A 20,700-nucleotide genomic window follows, 5' to 3' on the forward strand; every position below is an offset into this window, starting at 1 on the left:
ACAGAAATGCAATACAGGCAGTGCAAATTATGCAGACCTCCAGGAGCTTTTCTTTAAATTTTGTTAGGATGAATAGTTAAAAATATTCCCCAAACAGGCTACCCTGCAGAGCTGGTCTGTCAAACAATTCTGAAAGAACACAGATACAGTTCTGCTGCTGTTTCAAAGTGTGCAGAAGCCTGCCAAGGCAGCAGAAGAATAAAGGTAAATGATGTACTCAGGAAATGTGCAATCTCAGTCTGCCCCAAACTGAGATTGCACATACTGATCTCACAAGCCCTGGCTTCAGAACAGGGAAGAGTTTCTTTGTAATGCTTTATTTCTTGAGATGGTTTATAAGGAGAAATCAAACACTAAAGCCCTGGAACAAAATCTAAATGAAGCATAATCCACCTTATGAGTTATAGCAAAAAAACATTCTGGACAACATCAGGTTTTACTACATGTAATGGCTTTATGAAATGTATAAATGTTATTGTTCTATAAAATACATTTTTCATTCCAAAAGGCAAATTATATTTCATATTTATTCAGGACTTTCTAGTGCTTTAAACTTACTTTTAAAAGAAAGACGCAGGATTGCCAAATTAAAGGTTTATTATAGTGTTTTTATTAACAAACTTTCATTGGAAAGTTCTGGGCGCATTAACATAGGAGGCACATTGGCTTCGATGTTTGGCATTTGACAGTCAACAGAATTGCACTTTACAGCAATTGCCTTGCCACAGCAGTGTGAACTTTCACGGCAACCCTCAGAGCGAGCCTCTCTCCCTGACCTGGTCAGCAGGTGATTTTTATCATTTTGGTCTGCTTTCAAAACTTGGTCATTCTGCAAAGAACACTGATCTATCTTGCTGTCAGCTTTCTTTTTCTGCTTTGACAGAGAGGCTTTCTTGCTTTCCACCTCGTTTGCTTCTGTACCACCCTTTTCATCACACTTACCTGTCTGCTGACAGAATCCCTTTTGATTATTTTGGACACTGTTCTCACATTCCGAGCAACGCACTATTAGAGGTGCCGCATTTCGGTAGAGGAACTGTGAGGAGCTCATCACCTTTGGAACAGTTCTTACGTTTTCCTCTGGGTTTTGATGAGCATGTGTATCTGTCCTGTTTATTCTCTGATGTGCCTGGAACTGTTGCACAGACCGGAGGAAAAAATTTTTAGGCAGAGAGTTTTGTGTCATCGTTCTTTTGAGCCTTCCCTGAAGGCAGTCGCAGTGGAGGATATGCTGGACTGGATGCACATAACCCTCGGCAGCTTGCTGTAAAGCATTTATAGGAACTACAGAGCTTTGGATCTGTACGGTCCCTGGGGAGGGAGAACACTGGTAACAGAAGGTGTCGCTTAACTGCTGACAGGAGTGCGGACTCCACTTCACTGTCACCTGTTTATATGTATCAGGACAGCTACACTGCCTGTTCTGAGAGAAAATTGGGCATATGGTGTGTTGGTCAATAGAGGTCTGGAGCACAGATGAATTAGCAACGTTTTTGATGCCTTTACTCACTTCACTATTATAGGCTGGATGCACAGGCACAGATGAGCTTTGGGGCCTGCTGCTGAAAAGCTCTGAGCAGATATGAGTTTCCCCATATGTCACTTTCTCTGCAGGGTTACAGATTCCAGTTTGTGATGCCAGAGGTTCAAGCTCATAGTGCTCATGCTCCATTTCTGGTTTTTGGCTTCTGGAGTCCATCTGGTACTTGCTAACAGGGTGGGATTTGTTTTGACTTCTGCCCCCTTGGGCTCCTGAAAAGGCCTGAGAGAAGGCATTACACCGCAGTTTTTTTGGTAGTGGGATCTGGCCACAAGTGCCCTGGGGCCCAAGGCATCGGCACATGCACTGGAAAAAGAATGTTGCGAAAGCCCAACTAATGCACATTATAAGCATCATGAAAGTGCCAAGCTGAGTGTATGCCAACACTGTCGAGGGCATCATCATTGCCCCAGCTACAAATGTAGTCAAGGCAGCCATTGCAATAGCAGAACCCATACGGCTTAAAGAAAAAATGACCTTCCCCTCTCGGTCAGGGTCAGGGGCCAAGCGATAAGCCACTCCATAATGAACAGCAAAGTCCACTGACAAGCCAACAGCCACTGAGATTGTGACAGATTCCAACACATTCAGCTCCCACCCAAGAAGAACCAGAGAACCCACTGTGACAAAAATAGTTCCAGCTATTGAAATGATTGCATAAAGGCTTATGATTATGTTCCAAGTTGTAAGAAGCATTACGCTAAATGCAACGGCAACTGAAAGGCCCATGGCAATCAGAGTACCATCAGAAAGACTGTCCTGAAGATCATAAAATTCAAGGTTACTCACAAACCAACCATTGCTAAGACCTTCAGGAGCAGAACTAAGCTCACTTGAAATCCATGAGTCCACCTCTTTGTAGAACTGATGCATTTTCTCATAAGCCAGTGTGAAGAGGTAGGTGCTTTGGAATTCTAACACCACTGCCCTGATGGTATCATTAAGGTCAAAGCGAGGTCCTGGGGTTTTGCTATCTAAATGGTACCCTGTGCTTCTTTCTAGCTCCATTATAGCTCTCTTAATACATAATTCAAAAACTTCTTGTTTGTATGGAAAGGTCCAGTGGCTGCAGCAGGGGTAAAGAGATGGCTCATCACAGTCTTGATTCTCCATCCATTGCTTAAATGTTTCAATGAAGCAGCTTGTGAAGTCTTGTTCTTCTGTCTGATAAAAAAAGGTTTGATTTCTTAACTTTTGACAGAAACGTAAAATCCAAACCTGCGAAGCTGGGCTAGCAATATTAAAACTGGTATCTAGCTGCAGCTCTCCTTTGCTTTTAGGGTTTAAAGGGTCACCATTATCCTCAGGTGTGACACCCCAGATTACGGTAATCGGCATGTGGAGCTCTTCTCCGTGGTGGACACGTTCAAACATAAAAAGTTTTTTGTATTCTGCATCATATCGTTCAAATGGGTGAGAAGACCTAAACACCTGAAACTCTGAGAGCTCCAATGACGGCAATTTCATCTTTGGATTTACACACACGATATATGCTCCACCAATTGTTAAGGCAAGGAACCAGAAAAGCCAAATATACCGAAATTTGATAACAATGCATGGCAAAACTTTCTCAAAAAATATCCTGGATGCTTCTGAGACTGCAAAAATAATCTTGTGGAACATTTGGCACAACACTGTCCAGCAGTTTTTGTTGTTGCATACCCTCTGCTGAGGTTTCTTAAAGCAACTGAAAATATTGACAAGGTATCGTTCATGTAATACAACTACAGCAGGCAGCCATGTAACCATCAAAACATAATTAACCAGAATGGCAGTGCCAGCATAAACACCGAAACACCTGATTGCTGTGATATTGCTGACGTAATTAGCATAGAAGGCAGCAGCGGTTGTAAAACTCGTGACAAACATGGAAAGAGCAGCGTGTTGCAATGTGATGCTCACTGTCTCAGAGGTGCCAGCATGAGGTTTATCAAACTTTGTGTAGTTCCAAACATCACATAAGACAAAAGCATCATCTGCTCCAATCCCAACAAGGATAATCAATGCCGTGAGATTCATGAATGGGAAGAACTCAAAATTAAACACTACCCGATAGAGAAAATAAGAAATAATCAAGGAACTAATTATTGCAAACATAGTCATTAACGTGATAAACATGGACTTGGTGTACACACACATAACTAACAGGACAATTACAATGGCTATGGCAGGATACACAGTATCCATCAACAGATAATCTTGAAACAATCTATGTTTTATTCCGAACTCAATCCCCATGATGGTTGTTACACCATCAGAAGCATTCCAGTTCTCAAAGTTATCTAGGTAAATACTCATCATGCTTTCCCCTTTCTCAGTGGGAGAGAAGAGCATGCTGTATTTTAAAGCTGGTAATACATAGTCAGCTGTCTTTGGGCTTAAGAAATCCTTGTCCACTAGATAGTGAAGGATCTGGTAAACAGCATTGTACTTGGTACATTTTCGAGGCACGTTTGTACACTTGAGTTGGTCCTTCCTTTTGGCATTCATGTCCCAGCAGTCCGGCCCCAGGGTTCCGTTGTAGTAGTATTTGGCACAAGTGCGAAGCAGCTTTAGGGTGTGAGAGACATCCCGTTCGACAATTTTCTGACATGATGACCTGTTGTTTAGAATAGCAATATAGTTGCCCAGTGTCCAGCTGGGACAGCATGAAGCAGCAGTGGCTCTCTGGCAGAGATCACCAAACTGGGAATGGGATCTGATCTGTATAAAGACAGGGAGGCAAATCCAATTTAAAGTAACAGTCTGAAACATTCAGTAACCAAAAAAAAAACCAACCCAAAAAATTTCTTTAAATTATGAAAATTCAGTTTACGTTAATATTTGCTGTTAACATATTAAATTCTTATTTCCACATACACTGCTTTTGACCAGTATCCTCTTACATGCAGCAGACTAAACCAGCCAGTATACAGACTTGTCACAGTGGCACAGAATTGGCAAAAGTGTTAAAGAGTATTATTTGAAGATCCACTGAAATGTTTTATTTCTTTCCAGTCTGAGATCTGTTAACTCTCTTCTCATGCTATACTCCTGAGAATAAACAATCAGCCATACATCAGTGAAGTTTCATTCTGCTTGTAATCATATCCTGAAGTTCCTAGGAGAGGCAAGGACTTACCATCCTGAAAGGAAGGATGTGACAGCTTTACCATAACTTTCATCACCTGATCTCTCTCTTCTACAACCCTGATTTTATTAATCTCTTTTAGCTCTTGTACAGCTGGCAGGCACTGTCCCCAAACAGCTCTGCCTGCTACCCAGGCACTGCATGTCCCTAAGTCATGCAGGTTTTCCAAAGCACAAGGTAATTCCACTGTCGTGAAGCACCCCAAAATAACAGGTCATGCCTCTGAACACTGCACCCACAGTGCACAGCACGTTCTGGTTAAAGATACTCCTCAACCAAGTGAGTCTTAATCCCTTATGGGGATATTTTTCTTTCACTTCCAGAATACTCCAGATTTAGTTGAAGACAGTAAGAGCACGACTTAGCTAAATGACCTCAAGACACTTCTAAACAAACTGAAAGTAACTATAAACCAGAAATGAAACTCTAACAAGGTTAGATCAGGGAAATTCTCTCAAGATGAGAAAACTCAATCTTTGGAGAGCACGAGGAATAAAAGTCTCCAAAGCCAGAACTTCTGTTATATGTGACAAAGTAGAATTAGCCCTTCAAATAGTTAAGATATATGTCAAAGTTATGTTTTGATCAAGTTACACTGAATATTACACATATTAATACAGTCACATAGATAAAGCCATGTTCTTCAGATTTTATAGGAGTGCATCCTGAAACAGTTGTCCATGTATGCTTTAAATTTAAGTGATCTGAAAGAAACCACTTAGCCTCTTTTTTCTTTTTTCTTCAGCAAAATTGCTCAGGCTTATTATTAGCAATCCTTCATAATGCAGACCAAAAAATACACTTGGGAATTCTCTCAGCAGTTATAAAAGCTTTAATATGGACCAAATTTTGTCAACCAGTTTCTGAACAATAACAAATTGGCATTCCAAAAAACCAGGATAATTCAAATTTGATTGTTTCCAGATAAAAACTCTCACACATGCAAACTCGGGAAAAACTGAACAATCAACTAAATAAAAGGAAGCACTGGAATAGCATATCTGTGTTTTTCATGGCACATCTCCAGGTTAGTCCTATGAGGATGTAATAGGCAAACTGGGAGGAAAGGATTGATTTGTTTTCTCTATGTATTCAGGTTCAAGATGGGACCATGACATTTATACACTGTTCTACGCTTGCTGCAGGCCATAAACATTCACTGTCAAAGTAACTGCTGGCAAAGATAAAGTAACATGAGGTGGTAGCTGGAAATTAAAAAGTAAAATACAAAATTTAGCTCCTGATAGTTCATTAAAATACTACGTTAAATGTTAATAGATTGTAGCATTGGGCTTTGTTGGTGATCCAAAGGAACTGGAAAGGTCATTCTGGTGTTTCCAGACCTGCTCTGTCCCTGGCACCACTTCAATTTACTTTGGAACAAGTAAGAAATGAAACTCTGCAACCTGCACACATCAGTGGGCAGATCTGCCCAAATGGCTCTCTGCAGGGACAGAGAATCACAAATCCACTGCTGTGGGGAAGCAGTCTTAAGACCTAATATACAGTCATTAAAGTTAATAAAATAGCTGTTTACAGTTTATATGGAAAACATTCTGCAATTAACAGGTGGAAAAAAAAAGCTCCTCTTATCCAAGAAGTAAAAAAATTGGAACACCTCCCATAACTATTTTGTATATAAAGTTTCCATGATGATTATACGACTTGCATATGCTGAACAGCTGCAGGGTAGAGCCCCTAAATGTCAGTAAAACCTATAGTTAAAGTAGTTTCAAGCAGATGGGAATACAATTAATACATAGAGGATATGCTGTTAGTCCCATACTAAAGCCAATACTAGTTGGTGCTGATATCCTGCTTATCATCAGAAATTTTTCTGATGATAAGCAGGATATCAGCACCAACTAGTGCTGATATACATAAATTCATTTATGTACATTCATTTATATACATAAATTCAAAGGTTTGCACTTCCAGCACTAGTGCTGATATACATAAATTCATTTATGTACATTCATTTATATACATAAATTCAAAGGTTTGCACTTCCAGCAAGGAGCGCCTGATTTTCCTGTCTTTGAATATAGAAAGCTTTTCCACTTAATTCAACAGAACTGTGGCTCTGAACAAGCATGAGCTCAAAACCAAAAATAACTACAGCCAGAAAAGAGTCTGTAAGACCAGAAGGTCACCAAAGTCATAGATTTTTTTGTTATGACTGCAGTGCAAGTCAGCATCCTCTGCCTCCCTAGGGACTGGCTGCTAGCAGAACTTAGCATTTAAAAGTGGGACATAATCACAGCACTTTGTGAGTTCTAAGAAGTGTCAGATGTACTTAAAAATTGCCAGAAAGTGTTCAAATAATTTAAAATGTTATTTATAAGTAACAAACATTTAAAAAGAAACTATGAAAAAAACTTCATCCCTTTCTGAGCCCTGAGTATCTAATTTTTAAAATAAATTTATATGCACAGACCAGCAAAAATACCAAAACCTAACCATACTCGTTTTTCCATACTAACTAGCTAAAAATCAATGCTGCTACCATGATGCACTGTTGTTCTGCTCAGCTGAGGCCTTGAATTACTTTATTCCTAAGTAATTTACAAAGAAAGATCTGCAAAGTCATTATTTACAACAAAATTTTTTATAAATATCTACACAGTTGTGGGTGTAGATGATGCATCAAACATTTCATTTTCTGAAGTGTTCTTATTTCAAAGGAAGAGTTGGTTTTATAGGCCTTGTTTGTTGTAGTAAAGTAGTTTCATCCTTCCCTCAGAAGGTACAGCCGTATTTGATATAATACATTTTTATCAAGGTGAGCAGATGAGGAGGAACAAAAGAAACAATTCTCAGTAGTAATGTAATCATTGGAGAGATTCTCTTCAGAGGTAATTAACCATCCTCTGTTAAACAGAATGATGTTTTTTAATTCAGACTGCATTGCTTTGCAACGATCTGCACTACCTGGGATTTACCTGCATCAGCTGCCTGTGCAACTGAACCTCTCTACAGTAAATGCACAGATTTAGCATCTCCTTCCTCACTCAGCCTCAATTTTTACCCTTGTTAAAGGTTATTCTCCCCTGGATCTCCTGATTGAACTAGTGATGTGATGACTCCCTAGCTCAGCTCATTCAAAACTGAGCTGGGCTGCTTTAGATCCCGTACTCTTGCTCACCTGGCTCATTCTGATTGCAAGAAAAAAGGGATAAAACCACATGAGCCATCCTGTCAGTGCAATCATCTCTGATGGGGAAATACGGAAGATTTAACAAGCATGTGAGGACAAAACTCACTTCCAACAAGGGAGTCAACCAGGACAAAATGCCTGTCAGCAGACTGCCAAGGGAGATTCATTATACAACGTTCCACTACAGTTCAACATTTTAAGCCAGCAAATGACGGCTGTTGTAGAGAAAACAGTTTGGGAATTTGCTAAATTAATACAGTTGTCTAATAGGCAATGATCAATCCAATAATGAAAATATATCCTATTAAATAAATGAGAAATATGAATTAAGTTGTCTATGATTATTTTTGTTTCGGAGAAGAGCAAAGTGGAAATAATTTGTTCAGTATTAACAGATGAAAAACATATTGCTTCATTTCCATGCAAAGTCATCAGTACGTGAACCAAAAGTTCATTGTTACTCAGTTCAAAGGAGTTTGCTCCAGCAAGTGACAAGCTTCTATTTTACAGATAAAGTAAAGTTTAAATGAAAATTACTATCTCTAGCTATTTTACCTAAGTTCCTTTGCTGTCCATTTAACAGCCTATTCTAAACTAACAAAAAGAAATTAATTTGAGTGATCCACTGGGTGTCAGAGAAAAATGCATATATTATGAGACTATAGTTAGTTCACCTGGAGGTGAAAACACAAGAAAAATCAATTATTTGCTGGGACCCAAGAACAAAACTCCATAGAATAATATTTTATAAGGAAACACACAGTAAAAGTTAAGATCATTCTTTCCTGAAGCAACCTTATTCTACCCAAATCTGGATGCTATTAGTAGAAAACTCAAAGAAATTCCCCAATATATAACCTGATCTACAAACTGAAAGTTGTTTTTTGACAGCATGTACATGCTGACTGATCATTTGACAGAAGTTGAACCACATAAAGTCCTCTCATATGCTACTGGATGGCAGTGGGCAGCAAACCAAAGTTTCAAATATATGCTCTGTATTTGCAAGTGAAACAAATGCCAAATTGACTTACCCTCAAATTGTCTACATTGCACATTGACTTAATTGCATTCAAATTCCATAAATTCTCTCCTTCTGTTGATGTAAACACCACTCGTGAATAGCGATCACCTGGAATTACAGAAGGGGGTTTTTACTGATTGTTTGGGTGGGCCTGGTATCAAAGGCTGAGGCAAAATCCCACCATTCAAATGGCACATGGGAAATCTTTGTCGAGCCATGGGAATTCACCTCCTTTTCAAGATGACCTGTTTATCTGTAACACTCACTCCACGTGAAAGTTTCCATTTCCTTAAGGAGCTTACAGTAAATATGGCATCTTCAATACTACACACCACTCAGAAGCTCTACAGACTTCCATTCAAGCAAACTATCTTCTGAAATATGACAAACAAAAATCAGAAGATCTAATCAGCAAACTATTAAATCTTGGCACAGTATAATGGCAGTACACTGATAACAGTAATCAAAGGCTGATTTAGTATGTCATTTGGGAATATAAATAATAATTATAAAGCTGTTTCTACAAGAATGTTTTTGCTTTAGAAGCAAATGACTGCAGTGGAAATTGTTGTGACATCCTTGAGGCCATTTTCAAGAATTCCACAGTTTAGAAACATGGAGCTTAAATTACAAATTAAATCATATTTATCAGAAGACAGATTTAGGAAAGCAAATAATTACTTAGTGGCAATGAGATCTGTCTGCAGAGCTCACAAGGGAAACAAATATACAAACACAAATATACACAACTGTTTAACACAGTATGGTACTCTGGGTTAAGAAACATGATCACATTAATTAAAGTATTCCAAAAACCCAAAAGGCTGAATTTTCCCCCACTGCTGTGAAGCTGCAGAATTTTTGCCTTCCACAAGGCTGCAATGAAAAGACTCAGGGGCAGTGCTTTATGATCTCCAACGATGCTTTACGATCAAGGGAACTGAAATCTAGAGGTCCTGCAGCAGACAAAGAAAGATACCAGGAATGACAAAAGTGTGTCAAGAGGAAATCAACTGTTTTCTTTACATAATGGACTGGCAAATTTTCCCAGAGAAATGCAATTCCTTCATGACTGTCACAAACTGAGACTATGCAGAAACAGCAGAGGAAAGGAAGAGAGTGAGACTGTGTAGAACAGCAGCCTGGATAAGAGGAGTCAATTCTGCTTCAAGAATGCTCAGCAGAGTACCAAGTACATTTTCTGTCCCTCACTCATGATATGGTTAATGGTTAATGGTTAATGAGGTTCTGTTCACAGAAGCAGAAATGATGACGTTGCTCCCATCCTCTCACTTAAATGTAAGACTATACTGCAATTGAAAAAAAAGAATAAAAGTCTGTTTTTCACTCTGGTTTTCCCTGGTCATTGCTCTCTTAGACCAAGTAATCTAAACAAACAATTTCACAATTGTGTTTTTGTGCTCTGTTATCAATCCTCACATGTGGAAATAGCCACAAAAGAGCTCAGGTCCTTCTATGAATAGAGGCAAGATCTACATCTCTCTGTCAGAACAGGACTTATCAAAGTTCTGCAGTGTGCCTTGTAAAAAGTCAAAAGACTTTTGTCTTTTTTGTCCTCTAGTTTAACTTAGTCAGCTTCATAGCCTACAGTGCTTTAAGGTGGGGACATTTTATTTTTATTTCTGTTTCTTTGAGGGGGATGTTTTCTTCATTGGGTTTTTTGTGTCTATTTTTTTTTTCCATACATAAACCCCTACATTCTGTACAAAATACAATTGGTGGATGCCTTTAGGACATACACAGGAAAAGTATTTTGATTTAGATTTTTTAGAATTAAGTTAATGGCATGGACAAAACATAACTTCTTCCCAAACGTGAATTAAGAACTAGATCTCTAGCCACACACAAAACACTGATTTTACAATGTTCAGTACTATCAAGAACTAATAAAATTCCTTACAGGAAATGGAAACATTTAAAGGAAGCACTTCAAGTAAATACAGTTTTTTTTCTGAGAAAGAGTCAGTAGAATGGAACCAATAAGGCAAATCTTTAAATAATTCTGAAAGTGACTTTGAAACATTTCAATCCAATTTTACCAAGATTTCTGCGCGGTGAAAGAAGGTATTTATTGTGTTTATATATTACGTTAAAAAAAACTTCCTAATATGGCATACAATATACAGAAGAGTTCAGAAAACTCTGAACTCAGAAGTTTTTAGCTTTACTTGTATAATTTCTCCACTTACTTGGAATATCACAGAAAAAGGTATCCTTGTGGAAGTTCCAGTCTGCTTGCCTCTTCTCTCTTTCATAGTGGTCATCTGACCATCTGTCATCTTGATGACTAAACCAGAACAAAGGGTTTCACTTTACCTTAGCAAAGAAATCATTAAAAGAAGCACCATCCAAACAAGTCACACAGTTTAACAGCTCTTACACCTGAGAAAACATATTTTTACCAATGTGATTTTGGGATACAAAAACTGAAACAATAATTTAATTTTTTCTTTAAATTAAGAGACTTCAAATGAAAGGACATTGAGTCCAGTACCAAAAATATCCATAGAGAAAAGTACAATTATACATTTTTTAAAAAAGCTTGCAGTGGGAAATATCTAGCCTGGTATGAAAGGCCTTAAATACTGTAGAAAATTAGATTCTGTATTTATTGAAATCAGTGGCAGTATATATTTTAACTTCAGAGCGTACTGGTGAAAGCATGATGTACATACAAAACCACCAATAAAACAAAATTTACTTTTTTATTATAAAGTCTTACCTTTTAGCTTGCTCATCTGCATATTTGAAAGGGTAGTTTGCAAGTGTTGCTTTGTACCCTGTGTTTTTCACCATGTTGTTCCATGTGACCAGTTTCTGTCCTATGGCTGTCCCTCTGGGTTCAAAACCCTAAGGGGAGAGAAGCACAAAATTCCACTAATGCTTTTCATTCTTCAGCTCAAACAGGAGAGTGGAAACACGATCAAAGTGATGGATTGCTTTCACTATGAAGCATAATTACTCCAGGCATCTACTTTTAGAAGTAAAATACTTCATGACAAAATAATGACTGATTGTTGAGAGTGACGAGGGATTAAGAATTCTTGCCTGTCCTACTGCTCTCCCTGAGAAGAGATGATTTAGTCCATCCAATGTTCAACACTTGGTTTTCAGAGGAAGGGCATTCTACAAAGTACTCTTCTGTATCTCAATAATCACTCTTAATTAAGAATAAGGCAAATATTTAAATAATTTTAAAAGTGACTTTGAAACAATTTTAACAACTTGGCTCTTTTCCAGAAATATTCATTAGATATGGATTTGTAGGTACACATTCTATACTATAAATACCAATAACTTACAGGAACAGTTTATTTTTATTTGAAGATAATGATTAAATGCCATATTTTCAATTAAAAAAATCCTGAAAGCTACTCATGCTTAAGACAACTCGTAAAAGTAAAAAATTAGTGCAATATTTAATAGAATCTGATAAAAAGAACTTTTATCCTTTCAATATGGCTATCACTTTATCCTCAGAAGGGACTTAGAATACCCTCTCCTTTAACAGATCCTGGCCTTCTTTGAAACCTGATTTAGAACGTATGGTCTGTGCTGTACATCTAAAACTGGGATGAATTTACATTATTCAATCTGAAGCAGTTCTGTTGAAGGACACATGATCTTAGCAAAATGCAGAGGGCATGGAAACTAGCGGGTAATATTCTTTGATGGCAACTGCAGCTTTGTATTATCATTTGCTGCTCCAATGTCAAGATTTAATACTGTATCAATTGCTGTATTTGCATTTGCTGTTTACTGGTTCCAATGGAAAACATGGCAAACGAAAAATACTTATTTGACAGGACAACTGATGGGTATTGACTTACCAGCAGTGGATCAGAGAAATCTGGAAGATCTGGAACTAATATTCCCACGAGTGCACACACCACTATGAGCACAGTGCACATGCCCAGGACCACCACAGGCCAGTCAGCGATGAGCGCAGCATAGCTATGGAAGAGGAGCAGGGAGAGGTGCTACAGCAACAAAAGCTGCCCACAGAACTAACCTATACTTCTCTCAAGAGCTTTTCAGATCAGACTATTATTTTTCCCCAGGATTTGGACAAAAAATGCAAGCTTATCCATGATTGCAAGCCACTAGAAAAAGGTGATTTGTCAAAAATTTAGTGAGAGAAAACGTGACTACTTGGGATATTTTTAAAAATTAAGCATTTTGAGAAAAATATCCAAGAAAGAAAAAGATCTGTTTTAAAGTAGAACCCAAAGAAAACACTTCCTCTCTTTTTAAAATAGTCATTAAAAAATATTCAAACCCTACATACTCATGATCCATGAAATCTGTTATAGTTCAAAGATCCAAGGGGTTGGCAAGATGATATATAAACTAACGTTAACTGTCTAGTCTTACAGCATAACATCCATCCTTGGATTTTAACACCTAGTTCATTCTAAATTTTATGAGTGGAAGAATTATTATATGCAAACCTAATTTTCATTATTTTTGTAAAATATTTTTATTTTTGTTAATTCAAGAGAAATGTTCAGAAAATTAAGTGAAATAAAGAAATCTTCATTTCTAAATGATTTTTCTTACAATAAAGAATTGAATTCATAGAGTTTATGTTTCAAAAGCAACACTGTTTAATACTGGGAGCAAAGAGAGTATATGAAGTCCCATAAAGGCATTAGAAAAGTAATTACAGGCTATGAATCCTTCTATACAAATGGTCTCTGTAAACATTAAATATTGATCAAGATCTCCACTCTTATTTCCTCCTCAACTTCAAGCAGCATAACATGAAAGTTTACTGCAGAGAGCTCCTTTATTTATTTCTACTGTCTTGAAAGATTATGGCTCTTTTTCAGTTTTAAGAGCAACTTGTTAATTAATCACAATACAATTATCATCTTGACCGAAATTTTCTGTCCTGCTGCTAAGAAGGGAGGGATTGTCCATCTCCCCACTCCAGGTTCCCAGTGGGTTCCAAGTGCTCTGACTGCAAAATCAATGGCATATGCAAGCTTATTCCTGTTTTTCCATAGCATGTGGAAATAGGCACCTCTAAGGGTCTAAGTACAGCGTTGAGGAGCAAAGAAATCCAAAGCACTGGGTGTTTCTCCATTTCCCATTAAGTAAACATGGAATAATTCTGACATGTTCACACAAGAAGTTAATTAGCAAAAGCTTGAAAAGCAATCTGAAGTCAAAATTTTCATTAAAGTCAATCACAAAGGGGGAGCTTGCCAAATGAGCAATTGTACAAAGTAGAAGTGAAGTAAATGACCTAATAGAATTTTCCTATTTATAGGACCAAATGTTTTTCTAAACTCCAAGCTAGACTGACTAGTTATTACAGACATTTGCTCTGAAGTCATAAAGTTATACCCAAAAGATTTATTTGCCTATTTATCACTAGTGCCAGATTTACCACTTTGACATGTTGTCTCTACAGTTCCATTCTCAGCTGAGCACTCTTAAATTGGGTAAATTCTTTCAGCTATAAAATAAACTCTGTCCTAAGTGTTTAATGTGATAATAAGCCACATACAGAAAACAGTGAAGGGCTTGTTTACACCTGCAAATTTCTCGTTTCTTTTACCACATACTGAAATAAAGATAAGCAAAGCTGACCTTGGCTGACAAGAGGACTGACCACTCTATTTTTAATTTTACCTGTCTGAGCATTATTTATGCTGCTGAGGGCTCCAGCTCCAACCAACCAAGTTGCTTAAAACCAGCCTCAACCCCAACCCACTGTACATGGCTAAAGAAATGGTGGGTTTTGAATTTTTTTATTCAAAGCTATAATTTAATTTAAAAGCTATAACATGAGTTTAATTACTTTTTTTTTCTCTGTGAGGAGGAAGCCACCACCCTGACAGATTGGGCATAAATGACCACTTGACTGAAAATGCTTAAATCAATTCCTCAGTGGAGGAATCACATTGAGAAAGGATATCCTTAATGCTAAGAATATTCTCTAGTACTTTTCTAAATCAGTATATAACCTCCCACTTTTGGATGCCTAATTAAAACTATTTTTTGTTCGTGCAATGACCTAGACATACAGCCACACTTACAACTTCTTGGTTTTGTTTCATCCAAAATATTCCAGCACTGAATGATGAACTCATATAAGTTTGACACTGAGTGAAATACCATTTTTATGCCATTTTTCACTATTTTCAGTCTGTTAGAATGGTACTAATTTTAGCTAGCTATGTACCATTAAAATGTAGCATTCACTAATTTATTTCTTCCTGATGTGTTTCACACACCTAAAAAAGGTTTGATTTGTTTTTAGTAGTTTTTTTTTTTTTAATTCATGTTCTAAGTAACTCAAAATGTTTAGGAGATACAGTAATTCAATCTATATTTAGCACTACTAAAAGCACCACTCCTATAAAGCAATTTGTCTAAAGGTGATCCATGACCTCAAATATTTTCTTTGAAAGGAGAAGGTAAAAAAGAGAATGTTTAGGTTCTTTTCCCATTTTAAGCATACTATGTGGCTAGTGAAAAACTTTTCAATTCAGCTCCTATATACATATGTTCTCAGGTGCAACCACTCCTCAGGTTTGTACAGAGACAGAAATGTACCATATATAGTTTTTGTATTGTAAAAAGGTCACTATTAACAATAGATATTTGTGTGACCCAAATCATATCAACACACAGATTTCTGTAACTCAAATACTTACATATTATATGACATTTAACAAACAGACTTGCTCTTTACTGAAAGCAAATCCTAAAGACGGACTATTGTCCATCTTTGTGGACAATAGTGTTTTTAATAAATAAACTCCAACAATTGTGTTTTTAATGTCTTTTCACTTGAGATCGTTTCTTGTTGCCATTCTGATGCACTGTTTTAGATACAATGGTCTGTTATTTTCTCTGACCGTGCCATTCTACGGAGCCTATAGAATCCAAGCCCAGTGTTCTAGATTGCATGGGGGTTTAGAAGAATTAAAAACTACTATGACAAAATTTTCAGAACTTATCTGTCAGGTTTGTTTATCACTATTGATGATACAACCAAGCCACTTCTCAGAGCAACCCTTAACCAAGAAAGTACTGAGGCATGGAGTATCCAGGCACAGATTGTAATAAAAAAGCCTAAAATAGTTGAAAACAAGAAGCATTTAAATCTGCATAGATTTTAAAATTCTGGCCTAGTACTAATGAGGAGACTGCTTTTCTGTCTGTAAATGGAGCCTAAATTTGGATATCCTGCATGTTCTATCCCCTTCCTGCTACTGTAGGATTCACAGATGTGTTTTTATGGATGTAAAAGAACTTGGCCCTGGCTCCTTGTTTCAGAGTTTATTTAGGGACCCATTGCAGATCAATTCTTCTAAATGTGGTTTGACTTTGTTGATAGTATCTGGTTTCCCATGGCAGTTGCAGAAGTTTACTACCCACTGCCTAAAGAAAAACTTTTAAAGTCTGATTTAATTTGAATGTTTATGTTTTTTCTTTGAATATTCCTTATTCTTGCTTTGTTTGGGGAATAACAGTTTTGCCATCACCTCATCTACCACCTTTATAATTCCACAAACTGCAGCTGTGACAGCACTGAACCTTACCTTTTTGGTAACTTCAATGGTCTGGTTGGCCTGAAAGAAGAGAAAAAAGAGAGCAATTGAGAATGCATGAAATATGCATGCACACACCAATTAGTTTAATTATTCTCATACGTAAGAAAATAAATTATAAAAATCAGATATTTTAGGATATGAATTATTTTGAAAGGCCTACAGTCATATTCAATTGAGTCTTTGCAAACAAGTAGTTCAGAGAACAATTACAGCTACAGGCAGCTGGGTTTTCAAAAGTGGAATTTTGTGCAGCTGATTTTTGGGATTACTATTCCTGAGGCTTTTCCAGTTTTCAACAAGAGACCAAATAAACTAATATGATAAAAATTCAATACTATTGAAAATCATTACAAAGTTTGCATATGATGGAAACAGACAACCATGAACAACACCATGTTCTGAGTGTAATTCACAAAACTTCATAGTTGTCCTTTGTAATTTCATTACAAAAAATTATTTTGGCCATAAATTCTGTCTTGCCATAATACAGGAAGTAGAATGACATAGGATACCTCTATAAAATATTTTTATCCAAGTTTTTGTTACTTCTTAAATGTCTAATATAAAGTATATTATTTTGAGAAGGAGGTAGCAAACCCAAGTGAGAATTATTCTTATCTAACACTGTTCAGCGTGCACTTCAATTTCTTAGCTACTGGACCAGTAAGATTCACATAAATTTCACTTAAAAAAAACCCTTCATAAACAATCTGCAAGTCATTTCAAGAACGTGACATAAAATCCCTCCAAAGCTGTAACCATACAATGACTTCAGTTAAGTTACGGATTTGTTTTACCACCAAGGACACATTCAATATTACTTCTTTTAAAAAGTATGGAAAGCACTGAGTTAAGAAGCAGGTACCTGCATAATATAGATCACTTAGTAACATCACAATGAAGTTGCCAAAAGCATAGATTTGCATGCTTTCACACACAGATAAACAGGTCAGACTCCTCAGAGATTTTCAGAAAAACTTAATCCACTAAATAGAAATGAAATTTGCTGTTCTTCAAAGTAGTAAGAGTTGTTTACTACTACACAAGAGTAAGATTTGCTCTTTTCAGCCACAAGAAAATTCGAGAAAAGCAGATTCACCATTCTCTAGTTGCAGAGTAACTCAAGGATTAATGAAAGGTATAGACAAAGATTCTCAGTTGAATGCAGCCACAAAAGATTAAATTTATGAAGTGTCACCAACCTTCAGACTAGGTGCACAAATCTGACTTCCAGAGGTAGAGAACATACCCAATTTTCCAAATGATGCTAAAAGCTGCTGGTACCACTACAACAGACTCACCAGCAGCCAGAATGTAGAGAAACTCAACTAAACTGAGTTCTGAAATTACTTTGAACAGTAAATTACCCAAGGCTGAAAAGAAGCTGTGGCAGGCTTGGGGAACTGCTCATTGTCTGATCTACAGCCTCAACCACAAAATCAACTTTTCCCAACTCAGGCTAGACTGGAGGATCAGAAACCAGGTACTGAAGTCAGAACTCACTCAACTTGAATCTGAAGTGAACAGTAACAGGACTCTGGATGAAGAGAAATGTTTAAACAGACAGTCCTTTTTATGAACTTTCACCAAGGCAGAGTACACACTGAATGTGCTTTCAAGACTGTATGGAAAAGGGGGCAAAGTCATAGTGCTGGGAATAACAATTTTTTAAACTGCAGCATAATCTCCTGGGTTTGATGAGAGAAAAATATAAGCAGACACACTTACTGTTAGTAAGGTATTTCAAACATTAATTTCTATTTTTCACTTGTAAAGATCTGAATTTCCATATATATTCAGCCATTTGTTTTTGTCTGTGCCATAATAGGCTCTGCCATGAGTAATAATATCAGGCAACACTTTGGCAGAAGAAGAGCCACCCAACAACGATTAGTACAGGCTTTGTGTTTATGCTGACCTGTATAAAGGTTTCTATGACTTCCGGTTTATATTAGCAGATTAAATTGTTTTCTTCTGCATGGGGGCTACTTTAAAATTAAATTTGTCTAATTTGGTTTACACAAAGTGGGTAAAAGTACCAACACAATTATTCCACATCCTCCCCCGGACCCATCAAAACCAAACTACATTTCCCTCTGTTTCCTCCACCTGCAAAATATATTCAGTGCTGAACAAATGATGATGATTAAGTTCTTCAAAGCTAGGGAGGGTTAAAGGTCACACCTGCTATCAAACTGTTTTGTTTTGAAAAGCATACATTGAAAAAACCTGGGTACACCCGGGTAAATTCCAGCAGTGTAACCAATCCCTTGCAGCTGTTGTGATGACTTTATTATATTGGTCAATAGGAGAAGTTATCCCTGAAAACTACAACCCAAAATTCTTTAATTATGCTCTAAAATACAGAAATGCATGGCAAAACCAGATCTTTCCCACTTAATGAATGTTGCTGTATCTAATTTTTGAAGTATTATATTTTCATTGAGCCAGTTTAAACAACGCTATCAGCCTCCAAAAAAAAAGTGTGGACAAAGAGATTCCTCATCAGTTTTCGTGAGAAAGAAGTTGTGAATTCCACTCTTTTGATGGGACAAAAGCCAAGTTGATCTGTGTATTAAATTACCTTTGTACTTAGTTCTCACAAGTCTGATAGCAGAAAGTGACAATCACACTTGGTGGTGACAAGACCAGCAGAACCAAGTTACTGCACAAACTGCAGTCACTGATAAAATCTAATAAACACTCTGCAACAAGAGGGGAAAAGGGAAAGAGGAAGAAAAGGACAGGCTCTGTTCTAGCACCATTTACTGCAAGTGTCAGCCACTGCTCAACACATGCTTTGCTTCATCCTGTCCTTTCCTAGTGGCAAGTTTTGTCTGAACATCATAGAATTAAGAAATACATAAAGAAAAGATAAATTGATTGGTTAAAACTCCCAAATGTTTCTCAGTATGAAATGTATTTTGGATGCCCAGCATCCTACTGTGTAACATGCTGAAAAGGAGGAATGGTGTCTTTAAAAAGGGCTGCTGTAATATCAGTGAGTTTACTCTAGGAAATAACTGAGTATCAGGAGGATTAATCAACTTTGGAGTGGACTACTACAGCTCCAATTATTCACCTTTCCAGCCTAAATAAGCACTTAACCTCAGGGTTTCTATGGGTATTTTGAACAGTGATGCAGTAGAAATAATTTATTTCTTTGTGAACAAACCTACTCGAATAGAGGCAATTCACAGGTGTAAAAAATATGACTGCTTTACATATTTTTCAATCTGAGAAAGATAATGACCAATGCTTGAGCTTCCTGGAGGGGAGCATGTTGTGCCACATGGCAGCATCCTGACTTTGAGTTCCCAGGGAAGCCAAAGCCTCCTTTTGATTACAGCACTGAATGAGTTTTCTCATGGAAGTTAATAGGGTACATCAGAGAGGGGAGTTTGGTCCTAATTTCAAGTATCACACTGGAAAACAAGCTTTTGGAAATCCTATGTATTATTAAATCTAGTTCAGAACTTTCATGTCACTGGGACATCGCATGGCACAAGGCAATATTTCAAAACATGTTCCACAGCATGGGACTTAATAATAATACTATGGTTGATTTACTTCATATGCAGCGTGCTTCATAAATCTAATGCATTTAAGGGAAATACAAACCTGAATGTATCAGAGGACAACAAAAGTATCTAGATATTCCAAGGCATTCTTTTTCAGGCTTTCTTCACAAACCTCGGTTGTGAGAAAGGTATCAATGTAAGCAACCCCTTGGCCTCACACCCCAAAGAATTAATGCTTGCTGCTTCCTTAGTGGGTGCAAGAAACCCTGCAGAAGGTAGCCATGAAATAGAAAATTAGGAAAACAGGCTGTGTTTTGAAGCATACTTTGAAGAGTTTTCTAGCTGTTGCGAAGCACCCATCATTTCAAAGAAGTGTTAAAAAGGCAGCTATCAATAACCTAAGAGGTTGAAAGAGATATTAATATGATTTTAAATAGGAACATTCCTGCTTACACTGACAGTAATGTCAGTTGGGGTCTTTTTTTGAGTCAGTTAAAAAGCATCAACACATTCCAAATCATAACTTTGTACTAACTTATCCAAACATTACCTTCCTAAAATTCCTATTACAATTCTGGATATTGCCCTGGCTAAACACTCGATTTCTGACTTATGCCATTTCACTTAGCTGCAATTAATTTCTATGTCACCAAGAGCAGATGTAGAGACTGGAACTTGGATGTAGAAAGGCTTTTCCTCTTTTTTTTCCATGGAGGAACAACAAGCCAGTTAGACT

The 20,700-nt window shown here is 37.2% G+C and overlaps 1 protein-coding gene across 1 annotated transcript in view; it reads right to left on the reverse strand.

The window, feature by feature from the left end:
• Nucleotides 1–587: 587 nt before the first annotated feature.
• DISP1 (dispatched RND transporter family member 1) overlaps nucleotides 588–20,700 on the reverse strand; it is an 87,476-nt gene continuing 67,363 nt past the window's right edge. Inside the window, exons 3-8 of the mRNA XM_066568470.1 lie at nucleotides 16,432–16,461; nucleotides 12,703–12,826; nucleotides 11,595–11,722; nucleotides 11,062–11,159; nucleotides 8,862–8,959; nucleotides 588–4,243 (exon numbers count right to left, since the gene is read on the reverse strand). Coding sequence (XP_066424567.1) covers nucleotides 599–4,243; nucleotides 8,862–8,959; nucleotides 11,062–11,159; nucleotides 11,595–11,722; nucleotides 12,703–12,826; nucleotides 16,432–16,461 — 4,123 coding nt within the window. The 3' untranslated portion in view covers nucleotides 588–598. The remainder of the gene's footprint in view (nucleotides 4,244–8,861; nucleotides 8,960–11,061; nucleotides 11,160–11,594; nucleotides 11,723–12,702; nucleotides 12,827–16,431; nucleotides 16,462–20,700) is intronic.

Source organism: Molothrus aeneus, chromosome 33 (genome assembly GCF_037042795.1).
Source record: "Molothrus aeneus isolate 106 chromosome 33, BPBGC_Maene_1.0, whole genome shotgun sequence".
Lineage (NCBI taxonomy): Eukaryota > Metazoa > Chordata > Aves > Passeriformes > Icteridae > Molothrus > Molothrus aeneus.